The 23,647-nt window shown below is 44.5% G+C and overlaps 1 protein-coding gene across 1 annotated transcript in view; it reads left to right on the forward strand.

Annotated features, from left to right (window-relative positions):
• Nucleotides 1-22,231, forward strand: part of EIF5B (eukaryotic translation initiation factor 5B) — an 87,053-nt gene extending 64,822 nt beyond the window's left edge. Inside the window, exons 17-24 of the mRNA XM_056555962.1 lie at nt 3-164; nt 324-455; nt 563-694; nt 5,157-5,233; nt 11,715-11,879; nt 12,087-12,225; nt 17,452-17,613; nt 21,521-22,231. Of these exons, the coding sequence (XP_056411937.1) occupies nt 3-164; nt 324-455; nt 563-694; nt 5,157-5,233; nt 11,715-11,879; nt 12,087-12,225; nt 17,452-17,613; nt 21,521-21,628 (1,077 nt within the window). The 3' untranslated portion in view covers nt 21,629-22,231. The remainder of the gene's footprint in view (nt 1-2; nt 165-323; nt 456-562; nt 695-5,156; nt 5,234-11,714; nt 11,880-12,086; nt 12,226-17,451; nt 17,614-21,520) is intronic.
• Nucleotides 22,232-23,647: the final 1,416 nt, after the last annotated feature.

Below are 23,647 nucleotides of genomic sequence, written 5' to 3' on the forward strand. Positions count from 1 at the left end.
AGGTAAAAGCTCTTCCCGGCATGGGTACTACTATTGATGTGATTCTGATCAATGGTCGACTAAGAGAAGGGGATACTGTTATTGTTCCTGGTGTAGAAGGTCCAATTGTCACACAAATCAGAGGACTTTTGCTTCCTCCTCCTATGAAAGAATTAAGAGTAAAGGTAACTTAACGTAATTTTATTTTTTGTATGCTTTCTGCCTCTGTTGTGGTGCTGCACCATTAGTAGACTTAGGGAAGTATGTACTTCATAGCACTATGTTTAGTGAGTAAAATAGAAAAGTAGGGTTGATGACGTCTTGTTTTTTTTTTTTTTTCTCAGAATCAGTATGAGAAGCACAAAGAGGTGCTTGCTGCTCAGGGAGTGAAGATCTTAGGCAAGGACTTAGAGAAAACCTTGGCAGGTTTGCCACTTTTGGTTGCTCATAAGGATGATGAAATCCCAGTCCTGAGAGTAAGTTTTGTTCATAAATATTCACTTTATCAATCTGTGACTTTCAGAAGGTTTTTTTGTTTCTCAGAGGAAATGTTAAAAATTGTGACCTTTGTGTCTTTTGTAAGGATGAGCTCATCCATGAGCTTAAGCAGACACTGAATGCCATCAAGCTGGAAGAAAAGGGAGTTTATGTGCAAGCATCCACTTTGGGCTCCTTAGAGGCACTGCTTGAATTCCTGAAAACATCAGAAGTGCCAGTAAGTTTTCTATATTTACACCCTGTCTGTAATAATAAAAACAAGTAAATATCTGTCTGCATGGAAACCTGTTCTTTCCAGGAGCTCACTATATGTAGTTGCAAATGGTGTTCTCAGAGCCTGCTCCCTACTTGTGTTTGAAAGGGAATCTGTTGGATGGTTTTATATAGTGTAACTAATCATAGCACCAGGTAAGACTCTTTCCATCCCCTGTGGCTGCTTGCTGCCTTCTCCTCCAGCATTTAATTTTGCTTTAGGGGATGAAAATGTTGCGATCGCCCAACCTTGTGGGCACTTGCAGCTCATTAGCATACATTTATAAAATTTCATATCTAATGTTATTCCTGTGAAGGTGCTTTTCTCGATTGGCTCCATTGAGGGACACAGGAACCGTGGGTATATCTCGTTGCCACTAGGAGGCTGACACTAGGCCTTATTAAAAAAAGGAGGTCGGCCCCTCCTGGCAGGATATACCCCGCCCACTGATTCTGAGCTAAACAGTTTAGTCCCAAAACAGGAGGAGGAAACGAACAGAAAAGTCAAAGATGGTCAAGCCAAAAATGAAAATCCACAAGCGAAACAGTCAACAGACAGGAATTGGTCAACCCAGAAAACAAACTAAGAAACAGTGGGTGGGTTCTCTGTCCCCCCCCCCCCCCCCCCCCCAATGGATCCTCCGAGAAAGAGATTTTACAGTAAGTAAAAAAAATCTCCTTTTCTTGACCAGCTCCATTGGGGGGACACAGGAACCATGGGACGTACCAAAGCAGTCCCCGGGGTGAGAAAACCATACCCAATCAGAATTCAGGCGGATGGCAAAGCCACCGCCGCCTGCAACACTTTACGCCCCAAACTGGCATCAGACGACGTAGAAGTGTGCACCTGGTAAAACTTGGTGAACGTGTGCAAGGGCGACTTCTAAAGCGACCATCTCTCGTGTATCCAGTCTGCCATATCAGAGGCCTATCGTTCTAAGGGCTCTGTTGGGGCCTCTTGGGTGGTTTCCAATAGGGCTTTGGCTCTGTAAGGGGGCCACTTGGTCGCCCTTGCACACGTTCACCAAGTTTTACCACTCTTTTTTTTAAGGCCTAGTGTAAGCCTCCTAGTGGCAACAAGATATACCAACAGTTCCTGTGTCCCCCAATGGATCCTCCTAGAGAGAGATTTTACAGTAAGTATAAAAAATCTCCTTTTTACCAGTATCTGGCACTGTGATTAGTTAATGTGTCAAACAATCTGACAGGTTCCCTGTAATCTAAGTAGATTCCTGAATCCAAGAAGTAGAGCTCTGTAGCTTCACTGGTATAAATATCTTTAGGGGAACAGACAGATGACACCTAGTGATATGAAAGGTTACTTGATAGATCTGCAATTCCATGTAATAGCATTTATAACAATGAGCACCTCACACAGGTTCATCTGTTTGTATTTCCTCTCAAATCTTTTATAAACTGAAATTATGTACAATCGATCGGTAACACGTTGGGAACATACAGTGGGGCAAAAAGTATTTAGTCAGCCACCAATTGTGCAAGTTCTCCTGCTTAAAAAGATTAGAGAAGCCTGTAATTTTCATCATAGGTATACCTCAACTATGAGAGATATAATGAGAAAATAAAATCCATAAAATCACATTGTCTGATTTTCAAAGAATTTATTTGAAAATGATGGTGGAAAATAGGTATTTGGTCAATAACAAAAGTTAATCTCAATACTTTGTTATATACCTTTTGTTGGCAATGACAGAGGTCAAACATTTTCTGTAAGTCTTCACAAGGTTTTCACACACTGTTGCTTGTGTTTTGGCCCATTCTTCCATGCAGATCTCCTCTATAGCAGTGATGTTTTGGGGCTGGGCAACACGGAGGTTTTCTGGGGGGCTTGAGATCTGGAAACTGGCTAGGACCTTGAAGTGCTTCTTACGGAGCCACTCCTTCGTTGCTCGGGTGGTGTGTATGGTATCATTGTCATGCTGAAAGACCCAGACACATTTCGTCTTCAATGCCCTTGCTGATGGAGGGAGGTTTCACTCAAAATCTCGTGATACATGGCCCAATTCATTCTTTCCTTTGCATGGATCAGTCGTCCTGGTCCCTTGGCAGAAAACACACCCCCATGTTTCCACCCCCATGTTTCACAGTAGATATGGTGTTCTTTGGATGCAACTCAGCATTCTTTCTTCTCCTGACATGACGAGTTGAGTTTTTACCAAAAAGTTCAACATTGGTTTCTGGTTCAATACTTTTTTATTGAAATTTTCACATTGTATGATAATAAACAACAAGCATAAGATACATGTAAAGAATAGCACATGACATGCATATTGTCTAACAAGGATATGTCCAGCTCCGGACGGACATGTGAAATGCCATCAAGAGAGACCATGAAACCTATGATCACATAGTATGGTGCCAATCAAGTATCTTCGCTGGATAACAAAGAACAATAACTAGAAAACTGTCATGTAACTGAGTGGGGGATGGGTGGTTGGGCAAAGTAGGAGGAGGGTGGGGAGGGAAGGAGCAGAGAGGAAATGAACAGGTAAGGCGAGCATCTGCACAATTTTGCTATGCTAAATATGTCAAGGAGCGTATGAAGTATATGGTGTCGGACTCTTCAATGTTGTGGATTACTACAAAACAAAACAAGGACGTGTAGTTCCGAGGGTCATTATGGCACAGGCTGGGCGAAAGTAGACCGTACCCAAGGCTCCCACATTTTTTCCATAGAGGGGATTGCCCCAGTGTTATAGGCCATTGCTCTCTCGCAAGCGTAAGAATGATTTAACGTTGAGCTAAGTTCTTTGATAGTCGGGGGTACAGGAGATTTCCAGTGGCGAGTTATAATTAATTTGGCTAAGACCAAGATTTTACAGACTATGTTTCTAAACTGAGGTGGAATGGAATGGAGATCCAACAACAGCAATGCTGTGGCTGAGGTCATTCAACATTGGTTTCATCTGACCATATGACATTCTCCCAATCCTGTTCTGGATCATCTAAATGCTCTCTAGCAAACTTCAGGCTTAAGCAGGGGGACACGTCGGTCACTGCATGATTTGTGTCCCAGGCGGCGTAGTGTGTTTCTTGATGATAGCCTTTGTTACTTTGGTCTCAGCTCTCTGCAGGTCATTCACTAGGTTCCCCCGTGTGGTTCTGGGATTTTGTACTCACCGTTCTTGTGATCATTTTGACACCACAGGGTGATATCTTGTGTGGACCACAGATCGAGGGAGATTATCAGTGGTCTTGTATGTGTTCCATTTTCTAATATTTGCTCCCACAGTTAATTTCACACCCAGCTGATTGCCTATTGCAGATTCATTCTTCCAAGCCTGGTTCAGGTCTACAATTTTGTTTCTGGTGTCCTTCGACAGCTCTTTGGTCTTGACCATAGTAGAGTTTGGAGAGTGACTGTTTGAGGTTGTGGACAGGTGTCTTTTATACTGATAAGGTCAAACAGGGGCCATTAATACAGGTAACGAGTGGAGGACAGAGGAGACTCTTAAAGAAGTTACAGGTCTGTGAGAGCCAGAAAACTTGCTTGTTTGTAGGTGACCATATACTTATTTTCCACCATAATTTGCAAATAAATTATTTTAAAAAATCAGACAATGTGATTTTATGGATATTTTTTTTTCTCATTATGCCTCTCATAGTTGAGGTATACCTATTATGAAAATGACAGGCCTCTCATCTTTTTAATTGGGAGAACTTGCACAATTGGTGGCTGACTAAATACTTTTTTGCCCCATTGTATGCACTTCACATCTTTTGCTGAACATGCTTGTCTTACTGTTAATAAAAAGTGCCCCCCCCCCATAACTCCCATTAAATTCATAGAAATTAATGGCAAGAGCTGCATAAACACATGATGATTTGTTCCTTTATGACCCCTGGATGTAGCAACAGCTTCACCAGGTGGGGATGGGGGATAGGAGAGTGTCCCAGAGTTGGGACATGCTTTAGACATTTATACCATATCCACAAGATATTGGGGGGGATTTATCAAAACATGTGCATAGGAAAATTTGCCCAGATGCCCATAGCAACCAATCCGATTTTAAGATGCTTCTTTTATTTTGCAGAGGCCTTGTTAAAAATGAAAGAAGCGGGCTGATTGATTGCTATGGGCAACTGGGCAACTTTTCCTCTGGACAGGTTTTGATAAAACGCCCCCATTGCCTTCATAGATCTTTATGGCATAACACTTTTAGGCTATTGAGAGCAGTTACTATAAGCTTTCTCAGTAAAGAGTTAGAAGTAAGAGATGAAAAAAATTACACCATAACCCTTGTTTATTTCTAATGCCTTTTTAGTGGGTTTGTGAGCTATGGCAAACTTGTAAATGTCCTCCGTTATAGTTATAGCTGGCAGTTTTTATTTTAGCTGTGACCTATTGCTTGTTACCGGTAGTTGTTTTTTGTGTTGACTTTTATACTTTTTTTTTCCCACCTATACAGTATGCTGGAATTAATATAGGACCTGTACATAAAAAAGATGTCATGAAGGCTTCTGTGATGTTGGAGCATGATCCCCAGTAAGTTTTGTATAGTAAACTTTTTTGTACAGTTAATATAATTAAAAGGTCAATAAACACCCCCAATAAAGTACCACCTTTCCCATTATATAGAGTATAACAAAATAGCTTAACCAAAAATCATCAATTTGTAAACAATACATAATAAAGGAGCAGTGTGCTCAATTGGTTGGGCTTTCCCTTCTCCTTCATTATTGAGGAAGAAAGTCATATCCAAGACTTGGGACCCTCCTGTATAAGCTATTAAGAAGAAACTTGACATTTTAGGGTTTCCTGGTGATTTTTGTGTAGAAGTCAGGTTGTATTTGTGTGTGTTTGGCTTTTTTGTGAAAATTCTGGTGCAGGTAGTGTTTGCCACAAATATGGTGCCACAACCTGATAAAAGGTAGTTGGAAACACAGTAGTAAATTGGGGACATTTTTGCCACCTTTGGACGATGTGGTTAATCTGTATATTACCTTGATAACTGTTCATTTTCATAAGTGATTTGTCCTTTGTCCTTTCTTATGCAGCAATGTCAGTGGAGAGTTACACCTTATAGATATGTAAAGATATTTAGTACCAAATAGTTTATTTCTCGGTCGCTCTTCATTGGGGGGACACCTATACTGATGGGTATAGGCTCTTGCCACTAGGAGGCGCCGACACTAGGAAAAAAAAGTTGGCTCCTCCTTGGCAGGATATACCCGTCCACTGGAAATAAGGTAATCAGTTTTAGCTAGTGTAAGACACATGTCTGGGAGCTCTCCCAGACCTGGTCTTTTATTTTATTGTTTTCTAGTTAAGTAAGTCTATTTAGGTTCTTTTTCCTTTGTTATTTTTCTAGTTGGGGCAACAGGAGTATGGCACTACCTGATCTTCCACATGCGACAAAGGGGCATGGTGCATAAGAGTGGTCCGTCAACCCCTTATCGCCACCGGCTAGCGGCTGGAGCTTGTACCCAGGGTCCAGGTCCCCCGCTGCCCCTGCTTACCTCGCGTTGTAAAATATAAAACACCTACACTCTCCTATTGAACAGTCCAATATAATGCAGATAGCAATAAACAACAGAATATATATACACCTACACTTGCTATCCCCCACCAATAACCACAATCAAGTAGTATCAAAAGATATCTTTATTATTCAACACAAGAAAAATACAAAGTATACAATATTAGAAAAGGACGCAACCCCTAACCCCTAAACCCCCCCCCCCCCCCCAAAATAGCATGGGTATCCCAGGCCGATCACTGGCACAGTATAACAGTATGCAAAATAACCTAATTGATATACCTCCCTATATCTATATAGGGAATGCTGGTACCATTATTGTATAACACGTGCAATCACCGGCATCATAACATTAAGGAATCGCATTACCTGTTCCTTGCATACTGTCAGCGGACATCTGGGGACTCCCGTGCACCCTCAACGGACGTCTGTTTCGTGGGCTAACCCACTTCGTCAGGAGGTCCTGACGAAGTGGGTTAGCCCACGAAACAGACGTCTTCATGGCGGCACATAGCTCATGGCGGCACATAGCTCTGCCTTTCTCTTTCCCCTGACTCAACACGCTAGCCGAGAGGTCAGACAGCTCCTCCTCTAAGGTTCCCGTGTTGCTAGGGGCCGTGACCAGTGAGGTATACACCTCACACTGCGGGGTCTAGCTCCACCCTCCTTCCCCGCTGCGGGGTCGGTGGCGCTCTGTTAGGAAAGCGCCTCTGACCCCAAGGCAGTAGCCGGCGGGAGCCCTTTATCTTGGCCCGCTATTGTTCCCTACCTCCGAGCTGTGCGGCTGCTTAGTAGGCACTTCTATAGTGCACTGCTGCTATGATCTGTCGCTGCTCCAGGGGCTTCCCTGCCTGCATTTATGTTAGTGTCCCTGCATATGGGACATAAGTTCTTGTGGGCAGCACTTTGCAGGGCACCCTGCACGCCATGCTTACTTCCACATTATTCAATAACGTTATATATATAAAAATATATAAATAAAAAGGGCCTTTTTGGGCGTGCTCTAGCTCCCTCTTGAGGCCACTATTTTTTCTTCCTTGCTCCCTCTAGTGGCCTCTAATAGCTATTACAGCTTTTTGGCTGCTATGGCTGTCTAGTCCAAGGACTGTATATGGGGTCCCCTTTATTTGCTTTTGTCCTTGTGGCAAATTCCATTGAGTAGCTTGAGGTATGCCTCTGGCATAACTATTGTCTGGTTGTCAGGGAGCTTCTACGATCTGCTGTGGCTGGTCTTTCACAGGGATTTTACGATCCCTTGGAATATTTTGGGGATCCCATCAGTGAGTGTTCTTCTCTACCGCTTGGTGCCATACCATGTCTGCCATTGGCCGAATCCGGTCCCCTCCCCACCGTGGATGGCACTGGCCGAATGCCCTTGCAAGGGCATTGTCTTTCCTGCCGAACGCTTTTGCGGTTCCTCCTCATGTCCACTGGTCACCCATCAAGGGAGTGTGCTTGTACTTGCAATCTATCTCTCCTCCACCGGCTGCCACATCTGCGGCTAGTTCTACGGTCCTTACATCCAGTGCGAGGTCTTCGCAGGGATTGTACCTGTTATCAATATGGCAGACAGTAGTCTCGCCTGTCACTCATCTCACATGCCGCATCTGCGACTGAATTTCAATACCCCACTGCTAGTGTGAGGTGTCTGATGGAGTGACTTGTTGTATACCATGGACCCATGCCAGTAAGCCAGACAGTGGTCTGCATGGTTTTATCCGCCGGCTGTCACTCATCACATGGCTGATGTGTCTGCGGCTGGAGTTCCGGTACCCCACTGCTGTGGGAGGTGTGGAGTGAACCAACGTGTCCTATGGACCCTATACGGAGTGACGGGGGATACAATCCATGGCTTCTCAGCCTCTCCCACTCTCCCAGGGTGACGGGGATACTATCCATGGCTTCTAGGCCTCCCCTCCCTCCCACATGCAACGGAGGAGCATCCCCTTTTTGCTAGTGCCTGGAAGTGTACTTGTTCAGTCTGTTGTCCGCACGGTTTCCGCCGCTGTCGGTCTTCCCTTTTCAGGGCTGCCATGGGTATAGTCAGATTCTCGTACCTCACTGGTGGTGTGAGGAATCTGGATGAGGGTCCCTGCAGTAACATGGGACTGATGCCAGTCAGCCAGCCTGGGTCTCCTACATCGGACGCACTCCAGTACCCCTCTTTCTGGGAGCGTTCGTAGGAGTGGTCCTGTGCATTCAGGAATCCTATACCAGTGATCCAGACGGTTGTCTGCATGGTTTACTACTACCTCGGGTCAACTACCATACACCTCCCATGCCGTGGCCGGAAGTTCGGGTAACCCACTGCCAAGGTGTAGTTTCGAGTAAGTTACCCCATGATACCCCATTACTTGCCCTGTACAATGCACTGCATACTGGTTCATAGGATTCTCTACTTTACCAGGTCCCTCTCTACATGCCTGCCACTCTCACGGCTGTTGGCTGGTGACCCACTTTCAGTGTTTCTGGATGCGGGATCCGGTGTGGCCATGGTCCCTATGCCATATAGCCAGGCGGTGTCTGCATCGTTTCACCAGGTGACCTCCCCCATTCTTGCCGCTCCCGTGACTGCAGCCCGGTGACTCACTTTCCAGTTGAAATTCCACACAGTGTGTCTGTGGCTTCATTGGACCTTTTATACCTGTAAGTCAGACTGTCTGCATGTTTCCTTTCCCACATACATCCTACATCTCTTGTGTCTGTGACACCAGTCTTGGTGTGTAACCTGCAGTCTTGGTGTGTAACCTGCAGTTTCCATGGCCTCTCACAACAACAGCAGCGCTCTCTGTTGCCCTTTCTAAGAGTGCCACGTTGGCCTGCTAGGGGCATGTTTGTAACACACTGTTGGGTGCTGAGTCTATCTTCCATACTGCCGGATTTTTTTGAATGTCTGTGGTTTCTTTCGTGTCCGCAGTCTTGGTACCCCGCTACTGTCGTGAGGAAACCATGTCTGTGTCCCTACATATGCTAAAGTCCCTCTACACGTGTAGAGCACACTTTTCCTTCTGTCGGTGGGTGGGCCTCGGGCCTTCCTGTGATCTTTGTTTCCACAGGTCTGCGGCGGTTGAGCTCCTCTCTTTTGACATGGAGCCTGATGGGCGACAGTCAGTTCAGCACCCCCCCTATGCCTCCAGGGATCTTCCTGGCTTCCTTTGCTGGGTGGCTCAGGCGCCTGCTCTGTTTCCTTAGTCACGGCCGTGATGGCTCTGTTGGCGCCTATCTGGTCCAGGGCTTCACGCTGTTGGGTGTCCCTCTCTACGCAGTTGGTTGCTGTGTGTGCTTCTTACTTGCATTCGTAGTCATGACCTTTTATTCTTGCCCATCACCAGTGTCCAGGATTTTGTTCTCTCTGGGGACTCACATTGGCTCCTCCGTACATCCACCCAGTGCTTTGTCCTGTTGCCATTGGGTGGCATTTCCCTGCTCCTTCAGTACCTGGCACACTTCTACAATCCCCTTCCCTCTGGGTATGGGGTTCAGGGAACTTGACATAGTCAGTGCCTGAGTTTCATCTCGACCATCCCTTGTTTTTTCCTATTTCGCTGGGTGCTTCCTACTGCGAATATGCAGCCATCTCTCTTTTTCCCACGATATAGGTGGGGTATCTGGCTGGGCTCTTGTTTTTTTGCTGGAGCATTCAGAAGAGCCTTTCGCTGTACATGCTTCTGTGCTTACTGCCCACTATCTTGGCCTGATTCTCTTCCTGTTTCTTGGTTATCTACGGCTTCTCATGCAGCCTTGGCACTCTCCTCTGTTGGAGGAGTTTATGCATTCATGTATGGCTCGACGACAGTTGATCTAGCCACCGTCTGTTTTCTGGGTCCTTCCATTGCTCTCCTTCCTCGGCACTGGTTCATCCTTCCCTTTGTCAGTTTCGCTGCTCTGACACCACAGTCTTCTGGCGTAACCTTCCTGTGCCCAGAACTTGGGAGTCCCTTTTGTTTCCCCCTTCGTTCCCGTCCTGATGGGACGTTACTTCAGAGTGATCTGGTCCACACGGACCCCTGAGGCCCAGGACCAGTTAGTCTCCTTGTCTCGGACACTGTCCTAGGATGCTGCGGCGTGCCTTATTTTTTAGGTAGCTCCTCCCCGTTCTTTGGGACTTAGTGATCGTTGAGGTCTTGGGCATGTGTAGCGATCCTGCCCAGACTTCTCCGCTATCCCTTTTGTGGGGCGGTCTTTCTGTACCGTACTTTTTCTTGTCTCGACATGGAAGTTTGTCACCCAGAGTGTTTCGAGGACGTTGGGTTTCCTTAGCCTTCAGGTGTAAGTCTTCCAGGAGTCTCCGGAGGCTCCAATTTCCATGTCGGCCCCTTTCTAGGGCGTTCCGCTCCTTTTTTGACAGTTATTAAATTCTGTCTCCTCCTTCGAGGTCCATGTCCTCCCATGTTGGAGGGTAGTCTGGTCATCTGTTTTACACCAGTCGAGCTATTTTCGCCTCCCAAGTGCTCGCGGCGGGCCCCTGGGACAAGGGGTTTGGGTCTGCAGGTGTTCAGGTCATTGATCTTAGGCACCAAGCCTCTCTACAGCCGGTTTCAGTCTTTCTTTCTCCAGTGGTTTTCTGGTCTCCACCTTCTGTGCTCGTTTTTCTACTCAGGCGTACGCTGCTCTCCCTGGCGTTTTTCCGCCATGTTCTCTTGAGTCAGTTGATTCTGGAAGGGGTTCTCTTGTTATGCCCCTTTTTCAATTTTTGCTTTCCAGCCGGGCTAGCCCTGTTTTTTTTTTTTTTTTTTTTTTTTTAGCTGATTTCCTGCCTCCTTCCGGGATAGTTCCGGTCCATCTGGCTTCCTAGTCGCCGTTTTCTTGGCTCTCTATCTGGACCGTAGGTTAGCGTCTTCAGTGGTCAATCCCTTCGTTTGGCGTCCTAGTCCATCTTCCTGGATGGGGGTTCTTCCAGGAGCTCAGTTTCTGGGCCTCTGTTTTCTCTGGCCCCGTATCTCGTCCACAGGCCTTGCGGACGAGTGGGTTTAATCTCTGTACTGAATTCCTTTTCTCTGGTGGTTGTTATTCCCACCCTAGAGGACTGCTTTGGTACGTCCCATCAGTAATGGGTGTCCCCCCAATGAAGAGCGACCGAGAAAAGGAGATTTTTTTTTTTTGTACTCGCCGTAAAATCTCTTTCGTAGCCTTCATTGGGGGACACCGCACCAACCCACTTCTTAATTTTATTTTTTTGTCCGGATCTTCCTTTCCGGTTATTTTGTTTTGTTTTTGTTTTTTAAATCTGGGATTATTTTCTAGGGTCCTTCGGACATATTTCTTCGCTTCTCCTACTGCTTTGTGACAAAACTGATTACCTCACTTCCAGTGGGCGGGTAAATCCTACCAGGCAGGAGCAGACTTATTTTTCCTATTGGCAAGAGCATATACCAATCAGTATAGGTGTCCCCCCCCCAATGAAGGCTACGAGAAAGAGATTTTACGGTGGGTACAAAAAAAATCTTTTATTTTGCTTACATCATATGAATTTCTTTTCTTTTATAGGTATGCTGTGATTTTAGCCTTCGATGTAAGAATTGAAAGAGAAGCTCAAGAAATGGCTGATAGTTTAGGTGTACGTATTTTTAGTGCTGAAATCATCTATCATTTGTTTGATGCCTTCACTAAATATAGGCAGGATTACAAGAAACAGAAACAAGAAGAGTTCAAGTAAGTACTTAATGTTTAGTCCTCCTCCTCTTTGATAAGGGTAGATTTACTTTTAAAAAATGCACCAAAATTCTGGAGTAATTTGTGGCAGAAATTGGCTTTCATGACTTGCATGGCTTCAGTAAGGAGTATGGCTTAAAATGTGACACTGCTAGGAAAAAAATAAACGTGGAGAGCAAACATTTTTTTTTTCTTCACCTTTTATAGACATATTGCTGTATTTCCATGTAAAATAAGAATCCTTCCTCAGTTTATCTTTAATTCTCGAGATCCTATTGTCATGGGGGTGATTGTGGAAGCTGGCCAACTCAAACAAGGAACGCCCATGTGTGTACCTACTAAGAATGTAAGTTAACAGTTTGGTCATTCACCTTTTATGCTTATTTTTTTGTATATGATTCTATTGGTTATTATGCTGCTAATAATGAGATTTAAGAAATCAATTGGCATTTTAGGTTTTCAATGCTTCAGTAGATCTCATTCTACATTAGGAGTCTAATCTTATTATGTCAATATAAGACAGTTTAGTAAAACAGAAAAAGATGCAGTCCTACTAGGTATAGGGGAAATAGGAAAAAAATAGAGGGAATAAGAAGTGTCTAAAACATAAATAAATAAATTGCATTTATTGAATGATAGTCTCGATGATGTTCTATAGTCTGGGTAGGGCTCTTGTCACAGACTTAACAAAATATATTAAAAGAATATTAAGACCTATATTGTACATAGAATATATACATAAAATTTGCACTGTTGCGGGAAATAGATTGTTAACCCACTAGCCCGAATTTATTTTATTCTCAAGACTTTTTAACAAAGTCAAATAGCAGTTTTGGGAGTGCTGGAGGCTCCTAAATAAATGGCCACTGTAACAGTTTGTGCGCGTATTAGCGCTGATGCAAGAAGAACAATAATCCTCTATCTCCGACAGCACGGAGACCGGGTAAATGAGGAACAAAGTATACGTAGGTGACAAAAAAGATATATATATTTTTTAATTTTATTTTTTAATTTTTTTTTTGAACATGTTGTTTGCACTCTTCCCCACCCCCTCAGCCCAACCCTATATAAGTAGTAGTTAGCTACACATGGGCCTTTTCTTTCCTTGCAGCCTCCCAGTTTGACTGGGAGAGCATGGTAAGTGTGCTGTAACATCCTGTTCACACTGGTGTGGTGCTGTGCGGCGTCCGTTGCTGCCGTGGCGCCGTGTCTGTGGGGAGGTGCGACCTATGGACTGGTTTGAGTGGCATTGGGGGGCCGCTCTGCCAGTGGGTCGTTCCCCCTGCGGGCACTGGTGTCGCGGCGGTGGTGGTCGCCGCCCAGTGCTACGCCATTTTATGCTAGGGATGTTAGGGTCCCACTCTAAATAGGTGGCCTTGACGTGGCGAGTGGGCTTTGTACTTTTTGATCAAAACGTATATACTAACAACCCGTTAGTTTTTGAAATTATGCTGAGAAGCAATTGGATCATTGTGCAAAATTGTAGATGTGCACCATGTCTGTTTTCTACCTGAATTGACAAAAAAGATAGCATAGGTTGTAAAGTAGCATGTAAAGTTACATATATGTGCAAAAATAGCAATGAGTGGAAAATGGACATATAATAATTTGTTGGAATAAAAGAAGGTGTAACTTACACTAGGAATATGGGTAAGTGGATGTGAAACTACTGACATGCATGAAAAAATGCATTGGGGTGCTGGGTCTTAGTGTTAATACTATGATCAAAGACTAGCCATGGCCTGAAAATGTGTAAAATGTTAGGGGTTTAAAAAAGCAAATAGAAATAAATAAGAGGGGGAATAAAGTTTATATATATTTATATATATATATATATATATATATATATATATAATTTAAATTAATAAATGAAACTGGAGACATATAGAGCCTAGTATGTTAAAAAATAAACAAATAAATAAAAATTAAAAAAAATTGAAAATTGAAAACATTGCAAAATAAAAAGATTAAAAGATACATTTCTTGCTACTTATAAAAAGCCAGACAATTCTAGTTCAGCATTCAGGCCCCTGGGTTCTAAACTACCGAACTCATCGATTTTTCTTGATTCTGCTTTGGACATTTGTGTGACAAAGTTTCCTCCCCTCCAATTCTTTTTAGCTGACAAAATGGCTGAAAAGTTGAGATCTGATGGATCCGAATTGTGGTACTTCTGAAAGTGGGCTGACAAGGGGTGTTTTTTGCTTGTCAGCCCTTGTCACCCACCTTTCAGAAGTACCACAATTCGGATCCATCAGATCTCACCTTTTCAGCCATTTTGTCAGTTAAAAAGAATTGGAGGGGAGGAAACTTTGTCACACAAATGTCCAAAGCAGAATCAAGAAAAATCTGAGTACAGTAGTTTAGAACCCAGGGGCCTGAATGCTGAACTAGAATTGTTCGACTTTTTATAAGTAGCAAGAAATGTATCTTGTAATCTTTTTATTTTGCAATGTTTTCAATTTTCAAATTTTTTTTAAATTTAATTTTTTTTTTTTATATATATTTTAGGCTCTATATGTCTCCAGTTTCATTTATTTATTTTTCCTATATATATATAATATGAACTCTATCCCCCTCTTATTTATTTCTATTTGCTTTTTTAAACCCCTAACATTTACACATTTTCAGGCCACAGCTAGTCTTTGATCATAGTACTAACACTAAGACCCAGCACCCCAATGCATTTTTTCATGCATGTCAGTAGTTTCACATCCACTTACCCATATTCCTAGTGTAAGTTACACCTTCTTTTATTCCAACAAATTATTACCGTATATACTCGAGTATAAGCCGAGTTTTTCAGCACGATTTTTCGTGCTGAAAACACCCCCCTCGGCTTATACCCGAGTGAACTCCCCCACCCGCAGTGGTCTTCAACCTGCGGACCTCCAGTGGTTTCCAAACTACAACTCCCAGCTAGCCCGGGCAGCCATCGGCTGTCCGGGCTTGCTGGGAGTTGTAGTTTTGAAACCTCCGGAGGTCCGCAGGTTGAAGACCACTGCGGCCTTCGACATCATCCAGCCCCCTCTCACCCACCTTTAGTTCTGTACAGTACTCACCTCCGCTCGGCGCTGGTCCGGTCCTGCAGGACTGTCCGGAGAGGAGGTTGTCCGGTGGGATAGTGGTTCCGGGCTGCTATCTTCACCGGGGAGGCCTCTTCTATGCGCTTCGGGCCCGGCCTCAGAATAGTCACGTTGCCTTGACAACGACGCAGAGGTGCGTTCATTGCCAACGTACTTCTGCGTCATTGTCAAGGCAACGACTCTATTCCGGGCCGGAAGCGCGGAGAAGAGGCGCCCCCGGTGAAGATAGCAGCCCGGAACCACTATCCCACCGGACCACCTCCTCTCCGGACAGCCCTGCAGGACCGGACCAGCGCCGAGCGGAGGTGAGTACTAAAGGGGGTGAGAGGGGGCTGGATGATGTCGAAGGCCGCAGTGGTCTTCAACCTACGGACCTCCGGAGGTTTCAAAACTACAACTCCCAGCAAGCCCGGACAGCCGATGGCTGCCCGGGCTTGCTGGGAGTTGTAGTTTTGAAACCTCTGGAGGTCCGCAGGTTGAAGACCACTTAGGGCGAATGATGAGAAGAGGATGATGAAGGGGGGGGGATGTGTGGGATGATGACAAGGGGATGATGATGAGGATGTTAATGACGGGTCTGGATGATGACAGGGGGGGATGATGTATTTCCCACCCTAGGCTTATACTCGAGTCAATAACTTTTCCTGGGATTTTGGGTTGAAATTAGGGGTCTCGGCTTATACTCGGGTCGGCTTATACTCGAGTATATACGGTATATGTCCATTTTTGCACATATATGTAACTTTACATAAGTAATTTATTTATTTAACCTATGCTATCTTTTTTGTCACCTACGTATACCAATTTCACCAACTCTTTATTACTATCCTATTTCTCTATTTCATTTTTTTCTCTTTCTGTGTCTAAAAACTTTATTGGGGCTTATTTGCCCTAACATAATCCAGGTCTTGTTTTACCTTCACCTGAATGATGTTACCATAATGACGTTGTTTTACTTTCACCTGAATGATGTTACTATTAAGACATTGTAAAAAACAACCCTATATAAGGCCAAAACCTCCAGTCTTATCCATTCAGTCTTTTGCATTGCTACCATTGAAAAAGGAGACCCAGCTCCCCGAAACGCATCTGGTTTAGACTGCTATAATCTGCACTTTGATCGGGACACCTATTGGGCTATCCTCACCTCTACATCTGACCCCCTTGCCGTCGGGGCAGAGAGGCACTTCACAGCGCTAACACATGCCGTTAAACTCCTCTTCAACACCGGACCCCTCTCTCATCTGCTCCCGTGCTACAGGGACTGAGAGGCATCCAGGACATCACTACCACCGGTCTCTGTGCGTCTCTCTTACATCTTCCCGTGCCGTCGGGTCAAAGGGGACGTACCACAAATACATCTGCAAACGCTGCCGTATGCCGGCAATCGTCCTCTGCCAGGATCTTCTAACTTTGTTCCTCACTTACCCGGTCTCCGTTCTGTCGGAGATAGAGGATTATTGTTCTTCTTGCATCAGCACTAATACGCGCACAAACTGTTACAGTGGGCATTTATTTAGGAGCCTCCAGCGCTCCCAAAACTGCTATTTGACTTTGTTAACCCACTAGCCCAAATATATTTTATTCTCAAGACTTTTTAACAATCTGTTTCCCGCAACAGTGCAAATTTTATGTATATTATGTACAGTATAGGTCTTAATATTCTTTTAATATATTTTAAGTCTGTGGCAAGGGCCCTGCCCAGACTATAGAACATCATCGAGACTATCCTTCAATAAATACAATTTATTTATTTGTTTTAGACACTTCTTCTTATTCCCGCAATTTGTTTTCCTATTTCCCCTATACCTAGGAGGACTGAACCTTTTTCTGTTTTACTAAATTATCCTTTTGGCTCAAGGGTAGGGGCAACGCAGTATCCTCGGTTTAGGCTTTCTTACTACTATATTTGCGTTGAGCCCCCCCTCTTTTTTTTATATTCAATATAAGACAGACTACCGCTACCAGAATCTTTGCTCTAAAAATAAGGGCGTTTCAGTGTGTAGTTGCAGAATTTGTTGTATTAAATGTCGGTACCTGTCATTTGGATGAACTTTTTGATATGTCATATAAACATTAATGGCTGCTAAAAAAAATATTTGCTACAGTCGTGTAAGCTAACCTTGATGGTGTGTTCACACATACAGTATACTGCACATATTTGATGCACAGGACTTGATGTTCTAGATTTTCTGCTGCAGATTTCAATGTAAATTAAATGACTGAACACTGCTCCAAATCAGCAGCTTCAATTCCTGCGCATCATGTGTGGCCGAGCACTTCTTTCTGTTACTGGTCAGTGTCTGCATACTCGCACCTGACTATTAAAAACTATGTCCCTAGGAGCCTGTAGTAAACCACAGTTTCAGCCTACACATTAATATAGTGGCTGATTTGAAGAGATATCTTTTAGTGTACATTGTATCCTTAGCAAATTTAACATGGTTAAGTAGCCTGCTTTATAATAACTTAATTGTATCTTTTAGTTTGTAGATATTGGAATAGTTACCAGCATTGAGATTAACCACAAGAATGTAGATGTTGCAAAAAAAGGCCAAGAGGTTTGTGTGAAAATAGAACCTATCCCTGGGGAGTCTCCAAAGATGTTTGGGAGACATTTTGAGGCTACAGATCACCTTGTTAGCAAGGTAAGTTAAGTCTATTGCAGTGATCCTTAAAGAGAGTTTCATGACTGTTGTCCAGGATAAAGGTTCCTCGGTGGTAGAATATCACATTTAGAAACTGCAAGATGGTAAGTTTAGTATTAGAGATATTAGTTGTCTCCCAGCCCTCCTGTCTCACCTTCTCATGTTATTTAACTCCCTAATTGCCAGGTCTGTATGTAATTTGCTGCCAACACTTCCGCCCTTAGTTCATCTATACAGGGTGCCTCCAGCTGTTTCACCACTACAACTTCCAGCTTGCCCTAACATCTGTTGGCTGTCAGGGCATGCTGGGAGTTGTAGTGGTGAAACAACTGGAGGCACCCTGTGTTGAAAACAATATCTTTGTTACGGATGCTACCCCAAACCCCACCGCGCAACCCGCTCTATCAAACCATGACAACCCCCACCCACCCCCTGCTGCGCAACTGGCTCTATCACCCCCCCACCCTGAAAATAACTTACCGAAGTGCAGGACAGTCCTGAGGCAGCAGCAGCCAAGAGGCGGGGACAGCGTGCGAGGCCGGGGAGCCAATGCACGCATCCTCTGTGCTCTCAACGCTCACTCCCGTCTGTCTGATTGACAGGCAGGGAGCAAGCCCAGGCTGATTTCCTGACTAAATTAGGACCAATTGCCTGGCCGGCATCGGTCCTAATTCAGTCGTGATGTCACGACAGGCGGCAGGGAGACCTCCTAGTGGCCGGTTTTCAAATATAAAATAAACTATTTGAATAAAAGAAAAAGAAAAATGAAAGTATATTAGAGAGATGTTGTAGTATATTAGTACTACAACATATAAAAAAGGTTGACAGTGCCCATTCAATGACCCAGTTTTTTTTTCCCATCAAAGTAGCTATAGAAGGGTCTGTTTTTTGCAGGAAGAGTTGTTTTTCTCGGTCGTTCTTCATTGGGGGGACACCTTGCTGATAGATATATGCTCTTGCCACTAGGATGCACCGACAAGTCAGCTCCTCCCTGGCAGGATATACCCACCCACCTGCACTGAGGTAATCAGTTTTAGCTAGTGTCAGCAGGAGGCAAGACACAGGTCTGGGAGCTCCCCATTTTTTCCCTTAGTTTTTTTCTGCAGGTTCCAGGGCCTTTGTCAGCAACAGCAGCAGCACTCTGTTCTCCTTTCTAAGGTTGCAATGTTCGTCTGCCAAGAGCATACCTTCCTTCCTCCGGTCCTTTGGAGGTCTGCGGTTTCTTTCGTGTCTGCAGTCTCAGTACCCCTCTACTACAGTGAGGTTCCATATCTGTGTCCCTACATATGTTAAGGCCACTCTTCACGTGTGGATTTCTTTCTTTCTGTTCGGTGGGCTGTGCCTCTGGGTTTCCTGTGATTTTGTTTCCACCGGTCTCGACGGTTGAGCACCTCTGTTCTGGAATGGGGCCTTTTGAGGGGGCTACACAATCAGTGCAGCCCCTCCCTAGGCCTCCAGGTATCTTTCCGGGGTTTCTGTCCAGGGTGGCTCAGGCACCTTCTGTTTCATAAGTCATCATCCGGAATGGTTCTCAATACGTTTGTTTGCATTCGTAGTCACGTCTTGTATTTTTGCCCAGCTCTGAGGGCTCGAGGTGGCTCCTCCATGCCGCGATGGGTTGTCGCAGGGGCCCTGGGGGTTACGTCCACCCAGTACTTGTCCCGTGGTTGTGGGGTGGCATTTCCCTGCTCCTGCAGTGCCTGGTGCACTTTACCAATCCCCTTTCTACAGGGGGTATGGGGATCAGGGAGCTCGGCATGGTAAGTCCCTGAGTTTCATCTTGACCACCTCTTGTTTCCCCTCCACTGTTTCGTTGAGCATTTTCTGCTGCCAAGATAATGCCATCCTCTGTTTCCACTATTTAGGTGGGGTATCAGGCTGGGCCCTTGTTTTTTGCTGAGAGCAGTCAACGGAGCTTTTTGCGGTCTGGGCTTGTGTGCTTACTGTTCACCATTGCAGTCTGGCTCTCTTTCTGTTTCTTGGTTATCTACTGCTGCTCACGCAGCCTTGGCACTCTCCTTTGTTGGAGGAATTTATGTATTCATGTATGGCCTGGCGACAGCTGGTCTAGCCACCGTCTGTTGTTTGGGTCCTACCATTGCTCTTCTCCTCCCTAGGTGCAATCTCCCTGGAAGGGTCAGTTCTTCCTTCCCTTTTGACAGTGTTAGTTGTGCTGCACTGCCACCATAGTCTTCTGGAGTAACTTTCCTTTGCCCAGCACCTGAGCATCCTAGCTGGGTTCCCCTGTGTTTCCCCCTCTGTTCCCGTTCTGACGGGATGTTTCTTCGGAGTACTCTAGTCCGCTCAGACCACTGGGGTCCAAGACCGGTTAGTCTCCTTGGCTTGGACTCTGTCCTAGGATGCCATGGCATGCCTTCCTTTCAGGCGGCTCTTCCAGTTCTTTGGGCCTTAGTGTTGATTGAGGTCTTGGTCATGTGTAGTGATCCGGCCCAGACTCTTCCGTGATCCCATTTGGTGGGGCGGTCTTTCTGTACTAGACTTCTTCCCTTCTTCAGGTCTCTACATGGATGTTTGTCACCCAGTGAGTTTTGCAGATGCTGGTTTTTCTTACTCTTCCGGTGTGAGTCTTCCAGGTGACTCAGGATCCTCCAATATCCATGTTGGCTGCTCCAGTGTTCTGGGAGGCTCCTTTTTGGGGTATTCTGCTAGTTTCTTGTCTGTTTGATTTTCTGGGTTCGTCTTCCAGGTGACTCAGACACCCCCAGTTTCCATGTTGGTCTCTCCGGTGTCCGGGATGCCCCCTTTAAGGGCATTCTGCTCCTTTCTTCCTTCGAGTCCATGTCCTCCCGAGTTAGAGAGTGTTCTGGTCATCCGGATTACACCTGTCCAGCTCCTGTCACCTTCTGGGTGCTCACAAAGGCCCCTGGGACAGGGGTTTTGGTTCTGCAGCTGTTCAGGTCTTTGTTCTCGTGCACCCGACCTCTCTAGATCATATTTCAGTTTCTTTTTTTTTTCCCTGTTGTTTCTGGTCTTCACCTACTGTGCTCTCTTTCGGCTCATGTGTACAATGCTCTCCTTGCTGCGTTCCTTGGAGTTGTTTCCTACCTGCTTATGGGATGGTTCTGGCCCATCTGGCTTCCTGGTTGACCTTTTCTTGGCTCTTTTATATAGCCCAAGTGTCTTGAGGGTCTACAGGGATGGTCCCTTCTTTTGGTGCCCTAGTCCATCTCCATGGACGGGGATCTTTTAGGAGTTCAATTTCTGGGCCAGTTTGTCTGTGGCCTGGGAGCTCGTCCGCAGGCCTTGTGGACACGTGAGTTTGGTCTCGGGACTGATTCCCTTTCTCTGGTGGTTGTTTTTCCCCCCCTAGGGGACTGCTTTGGTACGTCCCAAGAGCGACTGAGGAAAGGAGATTTTTATTTACTCAACCTAAAATCTCTTCCTTGTAGCCTTCATTGGGGGCACAGCACCCACCCTTTATTTTATGGATAATTTTTTCAGGTTCTTGGGTTGTTTATCTGGGATTCCTTTCTAGGGTCCTTCGAAATATTTCTTGTTGGCTTCTCCTACTGCTTTGTGACAAAACTGATTACCTCACTGCAGGTGGCGGGTATATCCTGCCTGGGAGGAGCCAACTTTTTTTCCTAGTGGCAGGAGCATATACCTATCAGTAAGGTGTCCCCCAATGAAGGCTACGAGAGAGATTTTATGGTGAGTACCAAAAAAAAAAAAAAAAAAAAAACGCCTTTTTTCTATTTCACAATTAGGGGGGGATGCAGGAAAACAGATCTTGTATGTTTGTTTCTCCCAATCCCCCCCCCCCATTGCGGTAATGATAGCATGGTTACTTTATTCTATAGGTTAGTACGAATACTGCAATACCAAATATGTATAGGTTTTTTATTTTTTATTTCCTTAATAACATTCTGCTTTGCTTCTGTTTTAGATCACCCGGCAGTCGATTGATGCTTTAAAGAATTGGTTTAGAGATGAGATGCAGAAAACAGACTGGCAACTCATTGTCGAATTGAAAAAGGTGTTTGAAATAATTTAAAGCTTTTTTTTTCCAACTGTTGTAACTTGTGAGACCTGAGGAGTTATAACCTGTGAAGAGTTGAAGCGTTGTAAGGGGAGAAAACAAGGATACTGAACCTGTGGTTTGGAATAAGAAAATAAAAGTAGTTTAAATTTGTTTTCCATGAGAAACCAAGAAATTTTACACTGGTTTGACAGTGCTCAGTTTTACACATCCCCACAGTTCCAGCGTGCCTGCCCACCCGACTACACCGATCACACACTGGCTTCTGTTTTAAAAGGAAACAATAGTCCCAATGTTTTATTACAGATTCCGTTTTTTACTTGTAAAATTGGCACTGCTGCATCTAGGTTTCGCAGCCCCTAACCTTTTGATGTAAAAACAATTAATTAAAAAGTCATTATTTATGCATATTCCATGCCCCAGCACTGTGCTTTTTCATGGTTCTTTTGCTTTGTGCCTACATTTTTTAAAGGTTAGCAGGAAAGCCTACTCTGTATCTGCTTCATGTCAATTGATTATGTAAAATGTACTGTGGGCAGCATCTTGGTGTTTGTACAGTTCCTGCCAACACTTCTCACTGTATTCATTACACACAGAGCCAGAAATAAAAGTACATGGGCAATATTAGCAGTCTTTGTCATTTTATGTATTTAGTGTATTTTCTTCTCCTTTTACCTCATGGTAGTTTAACTGTATACGCTACTATATAAAACCAGACATATGTTTACATACTTGGGTTAAGTCATAAACCCCCTTAAATAGGTATGCCCACAATTGACAGACCACTGGGACACCAATCGATCAACAGAACAAGGAGAAATGTATACACCATTCACGCACTCAATTTTTTTCTGACTGGCACTTGGCAGTGTATCTCAGGAACACACCACTGCAGTACCCATCTGTGCTGCTTTGTATTATGCCTGTCAGTGTTAAACTGATAGACATCAGCTTCTATAGCCATCGAACCAGAGACTGTTCTCAGGCTCCGGTTGCCAAGACTACCATTAGAACCCCATTAAAGGGGTGCTCCGGTGGAAAACTTTTTTTTTTTTTTTTGTTTATCAACTGGTTACAGAAAGTTTTATACAGATTTATAAATTACTTCTATTTAAAAATTGAAATTCTTCCAGTACTTATCAGCTGCTGTCAGCAGAGAGCACTGTAGTCAGACCGAAAAGAACTATACAACTTCCTGTGGAGCATACAGCAGCTGGTAAGTACTGGAAGGATTTAGATTTTTAAATAGAAGTAATTTACAAATCTGCATAACTTTTTTGAACCAGTTGATTAAAAAAAATAAAATTCCACCTGAGTACCCCTTTAAGCCAATGAAGAACACAGAGAGCCCTTTCTCTTTTGTCACTCTTCTAGATGCTAAAGAATGGAGCACAGCTCTGCTCCTGGTAGTTGTGGTGGGAGCCCCACAACATTTAACAGCCAGCTCCAAGCTCAGATGGCATGGGCACTGCTCTTATGCATGTGTCATCTGTATGCCCAATTGCAGAACATATTTGTTTGTAAAAAAAAAAAAAAAAAAAAAAAGTGTAAAATTACAATAGACATATTTGCTACATCGACGACTGCGCTCAGATGCTCTTCTCTTGGAGGTACTGACTGTTAGGGAGGAGCTGATTTTATATAGCATCCAAATGCCAAACTGGAAATGTGTGCTCAGACCTGGTCAGGGGTGGGTGAGTGAGTTATTTGTCCATAAAATTCTATAGGAGAATCAATTCTCCCTATTATAATGACACCAAAAGCAAATCACAAACCTGGGGAATAAATTACCGTATTTATCGGCATATACCACACATTTTTTTAGGCTAAAATGTTTTGCCTAAAGTCTATCTGCGTGTTGTACGCCGATAAGCCGCTGCAGTTCAATTATTTAAAGCGGGCGCTTTAAATCAATGAACTGCAGCGACTTTTGCAGGTCCAGAGACCTGTCGTCGCTGCCTGATTCTCTGCCCCTGCCTATCCTGGGGTCCAGAGACTGCCGGCGCCGCTGCCCCATTGGCTCCCCCTCCCCGG

The sequence above is a fragment of the Hyla sarda genome, chromosome 2 (assembly GCF_029499605.1).
Source record: "Hyla sarda isolate aHylSar1 chromosome 2, aHylSar1.hap1, whole genome shotgun sequence".
In the NCBI taxonomy this organism is placed as follows: Eukaryota; Metazoa; Chordata; class Amphibia; order Anura; family Hylidae; genus Hyla; species Hyla sarda.